At 39.4% G+C, this 15421-nt stretch overlaps 2 protein-coding genes across 2 annotated transcripts; one reads left to right on the top strand and one right to left on the bottom strand.

Annotated features, from left to right (window-relative positions):
- Positions 1-5587: 5587 nt before the first annotated feature.
- On the bottom strand, positions 5588-6947 carry LOC125979604 (cystatin-B-like). Its single transcript, XM_049737985.1, has 3 exons — positions 6787-6947; positions 6604-6705; positions 5588-5855 (listed from the first exon to the last, which is right to left on the bottom strand). The coding sequence occupies exons 1-3, from the start codon at positions 6868-6870 to the stop codon at positions 5730-5732; spliced, it is 312 nt and encodes a 103-aa protein (XP_049593942.1). The 5' UTR covers positions 6871-6947; the 3' UTR covers positions 5588-5729.
- Positions 6948-13542: 6595 nt separating this feature from the next.
- Positions 13543-14923, top strand: LOC125985249 (cystatin-B-like). Its single transcript, XM_049747923.2, has 3 exons — positions 13543-13707; positions 13789-13890; positions 14656-14923. The coding sequence occupies exons 1-3, from the start codon at positions 13624-13626 to the stop codon at positions 14779-14781; spliced, it is 312 nt and encodes a 103-aa protein (XP_049603880.1). The 5' UTR covers positions 13543-13623; the 3' UTR covers positions 14782-14923.
- The last annotated feature ends 498 nt before the right edge of the window (positions 14924-15421 follow it).

The raw sequence follows: 15421 nt of genomic DNA on the forward strand, positions 1-15421 counted from the left end.
GAAATGCATTCTCCATCTGCTGCACTTTTAGCTTGTTTCTTTTTTGCTTGGCTTTGTCTTTTTCTCCCCTCATTCATGTTCAAAGCTCACCTTCAATCTGGTGTTTTTACCTTGCAACCGCTCCAGCACACGCGTAAACACTTTTCCTCTTCTACCCACACACTCATTACCCTCAGAAACAAGTCTTTGTTGTTTGACTTTTGCGTGAGAGACATGATGTTATTGTGCTTTTTTTTATTTAATGTTGTCAGCCACTAAAAAGCCCTAAGGAACACCAGTGCATCGTCTAAACTGTTAGAGATAAAACATTACAGAGGCAGGTTCAAAAATATATATTTTTAAAAAGCTGCAAAGCACATCATCTTCCCTTGATGATCCCTCCAAATCCCCCCAGCATGGTGGCAAAAAGCAGGCATACTTAGGAATTTTGAGAGGTCAGGATTAGAAAGGAGTGTGTGTGTGTGTGTGGGGGGGGGGGGGGTTGACATGTGGGGTTGCAGGTATAAATTTGACAAGAACTCTGGTGGTGTGTTAGAAAGATGACGATCAGGGTAAAAGTAGGCTGAGAGTCACTATCTAGATAATTTGAGTTTTGTAAATTATGACAGACTGCTAGCAAAACAGCTGTCTGAAATCACAGGTAAGACACACTCCACAACAGCAGGGGGTTGAATACATCAGCAGCTAGGGAAGCTTCAAAGGCATCATAAATAAACACTTATAAATACTGGCTGCTGTAGACATGTGAACCTGACCAACACCATCCTTATCTTGCTGCCAATGCTTTCAATACAAGGTCATCAATTTTCAGTTTTCAGAGAGATACGCTACTTTTTACGTACAGGAAACTGTTATGCACAGGTACCCTTCTCTTTTTTTCTCTCGGTATATATACACAGTCAAACCTCGGTTTTCGACCACAATCCGTTCCAGAGGGCAATTCGAGAAGTGAAACGTTCGAATTCCGAATCTATTCTTCCCATTATAAATAATGGAAAAATATTTAATCCGTTCCAAGACTAAAATAACGCCTTCTTTAAGCATTTTTTCATTCATTTCATTTCCCATTTTTTCTTATTTACTAATGTGTTATTAGTTGGTATATGACACTGACTGTGTTGCCTTACTACTGCCCGAAAGAAAAAGAAAAATGAAAAAAATGAATGAAATGACCAAGTAAGACACTGCTGTTCTTTGTTAACGCAGGTTTTGTTTCACGGAGCAGTTTATTTGAAAACAATTTTACCCTCTATTTGCCCATAATATGCCATTGCATTAAAAAATCGGAACTTGAGGGGTTAACTAACAAGCACAAGTTGAATCTGTGACAAGAGCAATATTTTGAACTGGCACCTGGACGAGTTGTGACAAATGTTTTTAGCGCTACCCAGGGATGAGGATCACTGCAAAATAGTCTTAAGAATTTTGTTTGAAAAGACCACCAAGTATGGGAAATTCAGGTCCAGAAAGTTACACCCCAAGTTTGGATTAATGCTGTATTGGAGGAAAGTGCGAAGTCTGACTTTTCTGACTTCTGATTAGGAAAGGTACACTTGAAAGACCTCTTGAACAGCTGGGAGGTCCGAGTTGTTAAATCGGAAAAAAGGAGCCCGAGTTCAATGTGACGATACACGACTATGGCGAGCCAGTATATAAAACCAGTAGGGCATTGCTTCAAATGGACACTGCAGGAAATGCACAAATTATGATTCTGCTACACTTATGGGTTTTAATATTTCAAGAAATAGGTGGCTCATTAGGTTTGCAAATGTCCTAAATTGATTAAACCAAAAGATATCAACAAGTCAGGTTTACACAGAGCCTTGTCATCTAATTAGAACAAAACCAAATTAATGCAATGACAATATTTATCGCAGGGCAAATCAGAATGTAATTTCATTTGGGTTTAAAGGGGAGGCATTTTCCTGTTGCCAACCCTGCTGGAGTATGAAATGAATAATGTAATCATTAATTTCATTCAGTAGAGTAATAAAAAGTTGTAGAAGGAAAATAAGAAGAGTGATTGAGTTCACCGTTCTGTCAGTTATCATAATGAGAATCTGTCTACTGCAAATTTTCGCTTTTTCATCGGAAACGCATTGTAGAGAAGCTGTCCTATGAGTTCTAAAGGCCCAGCGATGTGACGGATGGTGAATTTACTAGAAAGGACCAGACCTAACACCCGCTGACCCTAAAATACAACCAAGGTGTCATTATTCCATCTGGGCATTAAAGAGGTTGTCAGGGCAGGATAGTGCCTCGTTGGCCTAGCGGCAGTAGTCGATTCCTGGCGATCACAATCTATCAAAACGTTGGAGGTCCGCTACATGTTGTGGAAGACGATCAGCTCGAAAGATGTGTTTTTACTCTCTATCACATCACCAACATGCCCCATAGATGACTGTCAGGTAATATATACAATGATGGCTTTGCTAGGGACTGGACCGTTTTGAAATTGATTGAATTAGGTGCCAGCTTGAAGCAGATGGGAGTGAACTTCCTCAAACTCCGGCAAAACTGAAATATCAATACACAAACGTTAATAGATATGTCTAGTAGTCTGGGCTTTTGTGTGGAGTAGTGTTGTCATGATACTAGAATTTCAGGAGTCAGTACCAATACCTGTGATTTTCCATGATTCTCGATACTAATTCGGTACCACAGTAAAAAACAACAGAATCCACTTACTTTTAAAATCACTAATCCATCTGCTACAGCCATGAAGGCTTGCGCACACATCCTCAACATGTGCCCAAATGTAATTTTGCATATTTGAGCCTTTGTCTGCGCACCTTGTCTATGTGTTTGATATTAAATACGTTTGGTAACCGTATCGCCCCAGCTGACTCGTGCTGAAATGACGGCATGTAGGCATATTCGGGTTAACATATTTATAACGTAACGTGGCACAACAGTGATAGTAATCGAAAAATCACTCACCTTGAATTCCCTGAACAAATCGGGGTCCCTGTCTTTAAGGTGTTCGGCCATGTGTTCCCACCTTTGGTGTGGAAACCTCTCAAGCATTTTTTGCACGTTGCCTTGCTCGAATCTATAATTGCTCCCGTTGTATCCGCTTCCTGAAGCCATTGTTATGAAAGACCGTAAGTCTTCAGCGCCGCTGACTGCTGCTCCGTGGTGCTCGCATGCGTGTACTACTCCCTTCAGTTCCGGCGAGAATTGACACAGCTCGCCGAGTGAAAAGGTAAATATTCGATTCGGACGGTACCACAAAAAAGCAGGCATTTTGCATGTTGACACCGAATTGGTACCGGAAGTATTCAAAGGTCACCTCTTCACAAAGTTCCCTATGCGCACAACATCATCCAACACAGGAGCTATATCTGCTGGTAAAGTCTTTGGAACAAAGGCCTCACGGTGCAAAAAATAGTGGGTAACGATAATATCTGGGTTTCTTTCTTTGACGCTACTTGCGAAGTCTATGATTCGCCCGAACATGGCTGCGGCTCATCAGTGCAGACGTCTACCTGTGCAGTTTTCTAATATCAGCCCGCTTTTGTCAAGATAGGTCGACGTGACCGAAATATTTCCCATCCTGTTGATTTTTCTGGCGGTGCCTTGCAAAATAGGATGTTTTCTCTAATGGCTTCTCCATCCACAAAACGCACGTTGGCCAAGAGCTGACAATGTCCACTGATATCCGTCGAGTCATCAAGTTGCAAGCAAGGCAAATTTCCTACTGATGCGCATCTTTTCAAAAACAACAGTTTCAATGTCCGCAGACAGGTCATCAATATGTCTGGCAATTGTGCTACTGAGAGAGGCACTTTAGCTATCTCGTTGGCCGCGTCAGGGCCATGCATCTCATTTACAATGGCTTTACAAGCTGGCAGTATTAATGCTTCTGCCACAGTGTGGGACTTTTTTGATTTAGCTATGAGTTCAGTAATAAGGTAGCCAGCTCTCTCGTTTATCTTTGTGTTTTTTCTAAAAAAAAAATAGCCTGTTTTTCAATGTTTGTACGTAAGCGTACAAAATAGTCCATCGGCTTGGTTTGAACGGAAGGGTGTTTCATTTGGAGATGGCGTTTAAGCTTGCTTGGCACCATGGCACTATTGGATTGCTTCTCACCACACAACTAGCACAGCAGAGTCAGAGCTGTCGCATCCCCGGAGAATATAAATCTAAATGAAAGATAGCTTTCGCTGTATTGCCTCGAGCGCAACGTTGTCTTTTTTCTTTTGGCGACCACTCGGACTAAGGCCTTCATCTGGGTCAGAATTTGGTCCAGAGCCCTGTTCTGCATTTGCATTTTCCCTTCTCAAAAACTTTTCCATGACTGCCACTTGCTGAGATCCCAAACTGTCACGTGTCGCACAGCACCGACTCTATTGTATTTACAGCAGGCATGTCCAAAGTCCAGCCCGCGGGCCAAATCCGGCCCCCGGTCAGATTTCATACGGCCCGCAGCTTCGGTCTATAATGTATTATTTATTGCCCACCTGCACCGTCAAACTGAAGAAAAAAAAATCATGAAACTTGAAACTGTAAATCCTCCTATTACCAAAAGGTGGCGGCGCCACCCCTCGCCGCTCATTTCTGCCATGGCGACTGCAAAGAAATCGAGGAAAGTTGACATTGAGCGCCGTCGCTTTCAAGAGAAATGGGAATCACAATACTTATTCACTGAAAATTAAGGCAATTGTGTTTGTCTAATTTCTAAAGAGACGGTTGCCTTGTTTAAGGATTTCAACCTAAAGAGACACTATCAGACCAAACATGCTAACACATACGACAAGCTAACAGGGAGTGACCGCGCTGATAAAGTGAAGCAGCTCCAAGCTGAATTGCCATCGCAACAGTGATTCTTCACGCGGGGCTGTGAGTCAAAAGTAAATATTACTAAATATTACGAAGTGGCCATGTTAATACTGTTGATGTTATGAACCTGTAGATGTGACACAAACTATTCCATCCATCCATCCATCCATCCATCCATCCATCCATCCATCCATCCATCCATCCATCCATCCATCCATCCATCTTCTTCCGCTTAACCGGGTTCGGGTCGCGAGGGCAGAAGCTTTCAGAGGGACTCCCAGACTTCCCTCTCCCCAGCCACTTCATCCAGCTCATCCCATGGGATCCCAAGACATTCCCAGGCCAGCTGAGAGACATAGTCTTGACACAAACTATTACTTTCTGAAATATATTGTAAATGACAAGAGCAAAATTCACTTGTTTTAAGTTTAATAATAACAGCCAACTTTTCATTACTTATAACTCCTGTTTAAAATGTTCATGAGGCAAAAATAATTTTAAACTCATGTAAATTTAAGGTATTTCATTCAGTTTGTTCAATGTTATCTGACTCTTCAGATATGAATGATAGGCAGAATTGTTGTTTTTAGAGTTGTTCACATCTGCGTGAGTTTCTTATATGTGGTTATTTTGTCATTTAAAAATAAAGGCAATTGGGACAATTAAATTTGTTTTATAACAGTGTGTATTTGCATGATTTTTTTGTAGTTAAAAAACTATTGGCCCCCAGGTCCCTTCACTTTATCAAATCTGGCCCTCCTTGCAAAAAGTTTGGACACCCCTGATATAAGTTAATGGGGAAATGTTGTTGTTTTTTTAATTATATTTATTGCCATTAGAATGGTCATGATCTTCAGTACATAGCATGTTTTTCTTTTGTCTTTGTGCTTTACAATTCATTATTTTCTGCATGCAGACAGAGGGCGGGCGGCTTCTTTCAGTGTCTGTCACACATCCAATATGTCAGCAGATGTCTTGCACTCCCTGATGCTGACCAGCTCTGGCCCCTTCCCGGTGTATGGCAGAGCTTGGTAGACACGAATGTGAACGTGGTCATCTCCTCCCACGTGCACCTGCAACAGGAGTGTGATAACACCAACATTTAGGAAAGCCTCTCACCTCAGGAACAGCTTTCCTCAACAGACAAATGGACACAAACATCGTCAAAAAGATCATGAACTGCCATGACATCAATATCCAGAAACACTATAACGCAAAATATATCAAATGTGCATTTTAATCAGAACTAATTCTTGAAAAAATAAAATTCAAAATATATTACTATAGTGTATTTTAATTTTACACATCTGATAAAATGTTCAATTAATTGGAAAATCAAGCAGAAAATATATACACTGAAAAAATTACTGTTGAGTTAAAAGCTACAGCTACTTAAAGATGTATCTGGGTCCAAATTATTTTGTTTTGTGCAACCATAAAAATGAGTAAATTCAGTGCATTTTTATTTATTGTATTTGGAAATCTGTTTGTATATCAATAACATTTTCAGTAAGTTAAAAAAAAGATCAAATTCTTTAAGAAGAGCAACATGTAGGATATTATTTGTTTTGTCTGTATTTTTATGTTCAATTTATAAAATAAAAAGATACAGTACTCTTGATATTACATTTTAATTCACTGAAATATAGTATACTGTGTATTGTGTACTTGTATTCTATTATGTAGTTATTTAAAGTAACATATTTTAGATTTATATCAGAAGAATATAAAGCAAGTTTTATATGTATTATAGTTATAATAATTATAATATTCATAATAATACAAAACGAACCATGATAGGATTACTTGGGCTGTGCTCACCTTGATGAGGTAGTTGGTCCCGGACACAACCTGTGATCTGTAAATTATGCCAGTGAAAACTTTGTAAGTTTTCCCCGTTTTTTGCTCAGCTTGAGACTTCACCTGGAAAGAATTTTTGGAATTTGCAATTTTAGCCTTCCAAGCAAAAAACATTATACGCAAGTGTCAAATTTTAATACTCACATTGTCACAGATTTTCTGAATGTCTTCGTTGACATCTTTAACAGCTGAAAAACCTCCCATTGTCTCGCAGATGACTTTATGCATCTTGAGAGACGAGGATCAGAGCAGAAGTCTGTGAACTGTGGTGCGTTTGTTGATGTTCAACACTGCCAGAGAAACAAGTGAGCTGCTTTTAAAAGCAATTGAAGGGGAGGGCTCAATGCTTTTTCTGCTATGTCTCAGTGCTGCTTTCGACACAGTTGACCGTCAGTGACCGGCTTAATCACTGGGTGGAGATCAGAGACACTGCCCTGAGTTGGTTTATTCCTCTTATTTCGTCTTGTTCCCCTATTTAGAGCTGACCTTTACTATCACTATAACTAATTTTGGCTGGCTTACCTCAACCCGTACCTGTGGTGTACGGCAAGGTCCTTTAAACAGTTAAACAGCTAACTCGCAAGTGGAGAATACCTTTGCATTTTTCAATATATACAGTACGTTGTAAGAATTGTAATATATATTATGAGAATGCTATTCCAGGAACATTGACATTGAGAAAAAGTACACACTTTTTTATACAGTTCTGTAAATTCACTATTTCTCTCACAGGTTTGTTCTAAATTTTGTATAGAACACATAAAAAACATGTTAAAAATGCCAAAGGTCATTCCTAATAGTTTCTTAACAATTTGTTCTGTGCAGTCCCACTAAACTAAACACAGTATTTCGATTTGTTTTTTTCTGATGAGTCTTTTGTAACCTAACTATTTTGGGTTATGTTCAAGATAAAGATATAAAAGCATATGAAGTGATCAACTATACTAAAAATAACATGGGGAGTGGTCAACTATACTTGTAAGTAAGTGATGTCTTAATGATCAAGTAAAAATTTGTGAAAAAAAACATATATAAGTCGCTCCTGAGTATAAGTCGCCCCTCCACCCAAACTATGAAAAAAAACGCGACTTATAGTCCGGAAATTATCAGATAGATAGATAGATAGATAGATAGATAGATAGATAGATAGATAGATAGATAGATAGATAGATAGATAGATAGATAGATAGATAGATAGATAGATAGATAGATAGATAGATTGGAAGACAGCGAGAGAGAGAGAGAGAAAGAATGTTGGAGGTTGTGTAAGAACGTGTGACCCAATGACAGGGTGTGGGGAGTATGTGCAGCAAGGGTGTGCGTGGGGAGGATAGGGTGTACTGATGATTCACAAATACACACTAAGATATGGAAAGCATATTTTGTGTCGGCTGTACAGAAAAATAAATCCACATTTAACATTACGAATATGATGTATTTTGGATTTTGAAGTCCAGTTCATGTTAGCTTTAATTACTATTAGAAACAGAACAGCCACTCAGTAAAATTTGTACAATAGACCTCCATATTCCCATCGTTGGGCACTCGTGAATTCACACCCATTTATGGATTTTTAAAACATGTTAATGTTTTTTTTTTTTCCTGTGATTGGGACAAACCCAATTTTTATGGAAAACGCATCGTGACCTTTTATTGCGGCTTGTACATATTGAATGTCAAATAAATAGGTACAGTATGTGACTTTGTCAAATCTAATGCATTTGGTCAAAAGTACGTTTTGATGGTTGTGTTTGTTTTTGTATTCCACGTAATTCACAAGCAACTATGTACGTACATATTTGCATGACACAACAAATATGTGCTGCCCGCGTGTTGCGTTCTCGTCACGTGCTTGATTTTTGATATGATGTAGTGAAACCTCCACTGTCGCCTCATTTTCAATGTGATGATTTTCATGCAGCATTTCAATGTTAATCGCACGCACAGCAGGATAACTCATCTTTCTTTCTTGGACCAAAAATGACATGGCCACTTGCATTTCTCCCTTGTGATGCAGCCAGGGAAAAAATGAAGCACTTGTCTAGACTCTAGACCAGGGGTCGGGAACCTATGGCTTGCAAGCCAGATATGGCTCTTTTGGTGACTGCGTCTGGCTCGCGGACAAATCTGACATTTGTTTACACAGTCATAAATACATTTGTTATATCTTCAAAGTAAAAAATAGACCTACTGAAATCAAAATGTTAAATTAGCTTTCAAAATATAAAATATGATCACGTTTGCAATCCATCCCAGATGTTTTCTACCGCTGAAATCCAAGGTTGCGTCATATCAGCCAATCCCAGCTGCCCTTCGGTGTACAGAAGGGTGACGCCAGGTCGGACAAAAAAAAGCGTGATTTTTATTGGACAATACGGTGACTATGGGGTTGTAAGAGGTAAAATTCCATCTGCTTTATTTAAAATTTCAGCTAGCTAGCTGGTGTGTGCCAGGCAAGCAAGAAAGATGGCAAAGAGAAAAAAAAGATGGCAACTGACGTGCACTTCACGCTTGCCTCCCTTGGCAGATTGAAACCAGTCGCTGTGTCAAACATGGGAACGTAAGGTGTTTCATTCCCTTCTAATGCCATTATTCTCTACAATACAGTACAAAATTTGCCTATTACACTTACCTACCACTGCTACCATGCTGGGTATTGTTCAGCTGTAAAGCAGTTGTCGAGTAAGCGGAGAGTTGGCTGCTCGATTCCTGTTCTGTCTGAGTCATATGTTGTTGTATCCTTAAGCATGAGTAATATCTTGCCTCCATTACAACTCACATTGATGTATTATGACTGGGTGTGCATATTTGGCAGTTATCGTAGGGGCCATAGGCACGCATTGGCTGCCACGCTCCCATCAATCTGCCCCAGGGCAGCTGTATGTGACATAAACCTTTCCCATTCCCTTAATAACCATTCTCACACTGTTCTGTGCATGTATTGTACCTTTATTTTTTACAATGTTATTCAAAAAGTTTGTCGCTATTGTATGGTGTTCTGTGCAACCATATTCAGCACAAAATGCAGGCTTCCTTGTTACTTTACTATCGGTGCTGTCCACAAGGATGGAATGAGTTGACACTTTGCTCCCACTGATTTAACCTCGCCGTAGGGACGAAGCTGAAAGTTGTGTCAATACACATCTGTGCTCAACTACTGGTTGAGAGCTCAGTGGAAGAGGAAGCAGAAGAGCAAGAGGAGGAGGAAGGTGCAAAGTGGGGGTCGACTGTATGTTTGCAGCAGATCAGAAGCTGGCACAGTTCTCACATAAGCTCAAATAAATACCTGTAATATATCAACACTTGGGGAATGAGAAGGTATATTAATATATTTATTATTGATGAATGAAGATATAAATTAGCGCTTCAGCAGAAAGGTCCATCCAGGTCAATGTCCTGGCACATGTCTGCTAAGTTCAGTAAATCTATATTTGACAACTAACAGAATGGAATTTAGGTCACGTTCAATCTACTTCACTGGGTTGATGTTTGAATTTATGTCCACGCGATATTTTTTTGAGTTAAATTTGCCTAAGGGCTATACACAAGATGCTTGGCAAGGAGATCACAAAATAGGTGGACATTGTATAAATGTATTTGTTTTTGTTTGTTTTTACTTGGGGCACTATTCTGGAAAAGTGACATACAACACTCCTCAGAGTTGTGTGGGTTTTTTTGTGTATTTTGTCAGTTTGTTTCTTTGAAAATGGACTGTTTCAATGAAGAGCTATTAAGCTATTAGCAACAGTGGGTTCTTTTCTTGGATTCTGGCTCATTGTTAATGATCTTAGTCCAGTAAATAGACCGTGGCTCAGTTTGAGGGCTTGAGGACACTATGGGGCAGAGCTCTATGGGTGGCCAAAGAAAGGTTTGATATTTGTGGTGGTTTTCTTTTTTGCCACTTTTACATGGATGCAATTTTCTTAGAACCACTGTTTCATTCAGCCAGTTTACGAACGATTAAAAAATGCACATGCTGAACTGAACGAGACACATCTGGACTGAGCCGAAACGTGAACCAAGTAAATTTTGTTTAAAAATTGTTCCACCCAGATTATTGTGTACTGTCTGTATGAGGCGTGCCTCAGGTGGTAGCATACTAGCCATCTCCTCACCCAAAGGTTGTGGGTTTGAGGTAATCCCCTCACCCAAAGGTTGTGGGTTTGATCCTGAGTCACCGTGACCATGTCAAATTGTTCTTGATCAAAGTACTGAACCCTCTGTTGCTCCTGATGCTGCGTCATGCCATCCCTGTGCTCACCGTTCTCTGCCCGACTGACTTCTGTTGCCAACCTTGTCCGTGTACTGACCCGACTCGCTCTGAACGCCGCCTGTCCTGACCATCACCCCATCCCTGACCACGCTCTGAACGCCACCCGTTCCTGACCACACTCTGAACACCGCCTGTCCTGACCACTTGCTTGTTCCCGAGCACAATTACACGGTACGGCCCGCTGCCTTGCGCGCTTGCTCTGCTGTACTCTCCGACAGGTTGGTTCCTGCTACCTGCCAGTTTGCCGCTCCGCGGTCAACCAACGACTGCGGCGCCGTCTCAGTCATCCGCTGGTCCCCACTCACCTGCCCAGCTGCACCAGCCAAGCCAGTGATCCAGCCTTCCACTTCCTGAGTAAAAGTTCGCCTCACACTTGGTTGCCCTGCCTCGTGAATATTAAATGTGAAATGAAAATGTTGTCATAGATGCCCATAGAAAAGGTACAAGCCTATCCTAGCATCCAGATATAGGTCCTGGAACCAAGGGATAGATTTGAAGCGAATGTTATTTTAAAGTCTTCAACCCAGTATTCCGTTGTAATCAGAGACATCCTTACCCAAGAGGGAAAGCTCCAGCAAACATGGACATCAATTGTCTTGGATTGTGAAGTATTCAAAGTCACTTGAAGAAGGAGAGATGAAATCTCCTGATGACTTTAGAAACATTTGACTGCACCCATTGTGTCCACAGAGATAGTGCACATATATATTTTGCAACTTTGAGCAAGTTATTAAATTATTCAGAAGACTTGGGACAAACGTTTTGATTTTTGAAGACAATTTAGGGTCTTAATTTTGAGCACTGGTTAGCATGCCCGCCTCACAGTTAGGAGGGTGAAACAAATGAGTTTCCCCTGACCTTATAGCAAGCAGCAAGCTCAACCTATTTAGCATTTCTGTCACATCTGTTAAAAATGTGAGGCGTCACTTCCAATGTGGGTTGATCAACCCTGTGACTGTTTTTTCTTTTGAATGAAGAAATAGTGTGTTGTGTCCTATACGTCCATGCTGTCATCCAGTGTTAATGAAAAAAAAAAAAAAAACATATATATTTTTTTTGTCTTCTGGGAGAGGTGGGTCTATACATTTCCCCCGAGTTCTTCGATGCATGTGGTGATTGTACTCGCCGATAAAACTCATAGCATTAAAGACATCTTTCTTTTTGGGACACACCTCCGCCGCAACAGCATTCAAACATTTCTTGACGAATTCTCAATCAGTGAATGGTTTACCGCTGCTCGCCGTCAGATGAGCTACGTGAAAGCTGGCCCAAACAGATGACTGGTTCAGCTGAGCTTGGCGAACAAATGCATTTTGCTAAGCTAACAGTCCACTTTTCAGCTTGAAGAGTCTCGCATTTGGCTTTGAAAGATATCTCCATAAGATATCCATATATTACAATAATAAATTATATGAAAGGTGTTGGTTATTAAATACAATTGAATAGTGTAAAATGTAAATAATTTGGCTGGATTAAGAATCAAAACCAGATCTGCCCCACTGAAGGCAATTAATCCACCTGGAGCAGTACATATACAGTATATATATATATATATATATATAGATAGATAGATAGATAGATAGATAGATAGATAGATAGATAGATAGATAGATAGATAGATAGATAGATAGATAGATAGATAGATAGATAGATAGATAGATAGATAGATAGACAGTGAGATTGAGAGAGAGACAGACAGACAGAGAGAGAGATAGAGAGAGAGAGAGAGAGAGAGAGAGAGTTGGAGGGTGTTGCTGAATGGTTGTGAAAGAACATCTGACACAATGACAGGGTGTAGGGAGTATGTGCAGCAAAGGTGTGTATGTTGGGGGAACAGGGTGTACTGATGATTCACAAATACATACTAAGCATGGAAAGCATCTTTTGTGTCGGCTGTACCGTATTGGCTCAGATATAAGACAACCCTTTAGCACACAATGCAAACGTTTGAAAAGTTTAGCAACATGTATTCATTTTTGCAAGAGAAATAAGATGTTTATTTTCACATTTGGTTGAAAGTTTTGTTCTTTGCGTGAATTGTTTCACAAAAATAGTTAGGTTACAAAAGACACATCAGAAAAAAACAAATCAAAATACTGTGTTTAGTGGGACTGCACAGAACAAATTGTTAAGAAACTATTAGGAATGACCTTTGGCATTTTTAACATGTTTTTTATGTGTTCTATACAAAATTTAGAACAAACCTGTGAGAGAAATAGTGAATTTACAGAACTGTATAAAAAAGTGTGTACTTTTTCTCAATGTCAATGTTCCTGGAATAGCATTCTCATAATATATATTACAATTCTTACAACGTACTGTATATATTGAAAAATGCAAAGGTATTCTCCACTTGCGAGTTAGCTGTTTAACTGTTTAAAGGACCTTGCCGTACACCACAGGTACGGGTTGAGGTAAGCCAGCCAAAATTAGTTATAGTGATAGTAAAGGTCAGCTCTAAATAGGGGAACAAGACGAAATAAGAGGAATAAACCAACTCAGGGCAGTGTCTCTGATCTCCACCCAGTGAATAAGCCGGTCACTGACGGTCAACTGTGTCGAAAGCAGCACTGAGACATAGCAGAAAAAGCATTGAGCCCTCCCCTTCAATTGCTTTTAAAAGCAGGTCACTTGTTTCTCTGGCAGTGTTGAACATCAACAAACGCACCACAGTTCACAGACTTCTGCTCTGATCCTCGTCTCTCAAGATGAACAAAGTCGTCTGCGAGCCAATGGGAGGTTTTTCAGATGTTAAAGATGTCGACGAAGACATTCAGAAAATCTGTGACAACGTGAGTATTAAAATTTGACACTTGCGTATAATGTTGTTTGCTTGGAAGGCTAAAATTGCAAATTCCCAAAATTCTTTCCAGGTGAAGTCTCAAGCTGAGCAAAAAACGGGGAAAACTTACAAAGTTTTCACTGGCATAATTTACAGATCACAGGTTGTGACCGGGAGAAACTACCTCATCAAGGTGAGCACAGCCCAAGTAATCCTATCATGGTTTGTTTTGTATTATTATGAATATTATAATTATTATAACTATAATACATATAAAAGTTGCTTTATATTCTTTTGATATAAATCTAAAATATGTTACTTTAAATAACTACATAATAGAATACAAGTACACAATACACAGTATACTATATTTCAGTGAATTAAAATGTAATATCAAGAGTACTGTATCTTTTTATTTTATAAATTGAACATAAAAATACAGACAAAACAAATAATATCCTACATGTTGCTCTTCTTAAAGAATTTGATCTTTTTTTTAACTTACTGAAAATGTTATTGATATACAAACAGATTTCCAAATACAATAAATAAAAATGCACTGAATTTACTCATTTTTATGGTTGCACAAAACAAAATAATTTGGACCCAGATACATCTTTAAGTAGCTGTAGCTTTTAACTCAATAGTAATTTTTTCAGTGTATATATTTTCTGCTTTACTTTTGAAATTTGATGATTTTCCAATTAATTGAACATTTTATCAGATGTGTAAAATTAAAATACACTATAGTAATATATTTTGAATTTTATTTTTTCAAGAATTAGTTCTGATTAAAATGCACATTTGATATATTTTGCGTTATAGTGTTTCTGGATATTGATGTCATGGCAGTTCATGATCTTTTTGACGATGTTTGTGTCCATTTGTCTGTTGAGGAAAGCTGTTCCTGAGGTGAGAGGCTTTCCTAAATGTTGGTGTTATCACACTCCTGTTGCAGGTGCACGTGGGAGGAGATGACCACGTTCACATTCTTGTCTACCAAGCTCTGCCATACACCGGGAAGGGGCCAGAGCTGGTCAGCATCAGGGAGTGCAAGACATCTGCTGACATATTGGATGTGTGACAGACACTGAAAGAAGCCGCCCGCGCTCTGTCTGCATGCTGAAAATAATGAATTGTAAAGCACAAAGACAAAAGAAAAACATGCTATGTACTGAAGATCATGACCATTCTAATGGCAATAAATATAATTAAAAAAACAACAACATTTCCCCATTAACTTATATCAGGGGTGTCCAAACTTTTTGCAAGGAGGGCCAGATTTGATAAAGTGAAGGGGCCAATAGTTTTTTAATTGCAAAAATTTCATGCAAATACACACTGTTATAAACTACTGCTTCGTGTGTGCGCCGTTTGATTGACAGCTCTGGCGTGCTCCTTTAAATTTGCCTTGCATTGTACGAGTAGCCATTACGCAACGGCACGGCGACTAACGGTCGCCAGCAAATGTATTTTGTTGTCTCGATGACTTATGTTTGGTGTGTTGCCGAAAGTATTTCATTTATGGTTGTTTAGTATAACGGAAGCGTTACGCGCAGTTAGTTATGTAATGTGTGCCGTCTACTAGTGTTGTGTAACATCAGAAGTTGAGCGTTGACTTACGTGCTGTATTTCTATCTGTTGCAGAACCACACATACACACACACCCCACACACCCTTCACACGCTTCATACATTAATCACACACACAAGAATCACATTCAC

Source organism: Syngnathus scovelli, chromosome 1, assembly GCF_024217435.2.
Source record: "Syngnathus scovelli strain Florida chromosome 1, RoL_Ssco_1.2, whole genome shotgun sequence".
Lineage (NCBI taxonomy): Eukaryota > Metazoa > Chordata > Actinopteri > Syngnathiformes > Syngnathidae > Syngnathus > Syngnathus scovelli.

Excerpts from the sequence above, each read along its gene's own strand:
- LOC125979604 (XM_049737985.1), bottom strand. The coding sequence starts at position 6,870 with ATGCATAAAGTCATCTGCGAGACAATGGGAGGTTTTTCAGCTGTTAAA. Across the intron at positions 6,706-6,786 it reads TTCAGAAAATCTGTGACAAT|GTGAAGTCTCAAGCTGAGCA; the intron begins GTGAGTATTAAA and ends AATTCTTTCCAG. Across the intron at positions 5,856-6,603 it reads GGACCAACTACCTCATCAAG|GTGCACGTGGGAGGAGATGA; the intron begins GTGAGCACAGCC and ends CTCCTGTTGCAG.
- LOC125985249 (XM_049747923.2), top strand. The coding sequence starts at position 13,624 with ATGAACAAAGTCGTCTGCGAGCCAATGGGAGGTTTTTCAGATGTTAAA. Across the intron at positions 13,708-13,788 it reads TTCAGAAAATCTGTGACAAC|GTGAAGTCTCAAGCTGAGCA; the intron begins GTGAGTATTAAA and ends AATTCTTTCCAG. Across the intron at positions 13,891-14,655 it reads GGAGAAACTACCTCATCAAG|GTGCACGTGGGAGGAGATGA; the intron begins GTGAGCACAGCC and ends CTCCTGTTGCAG.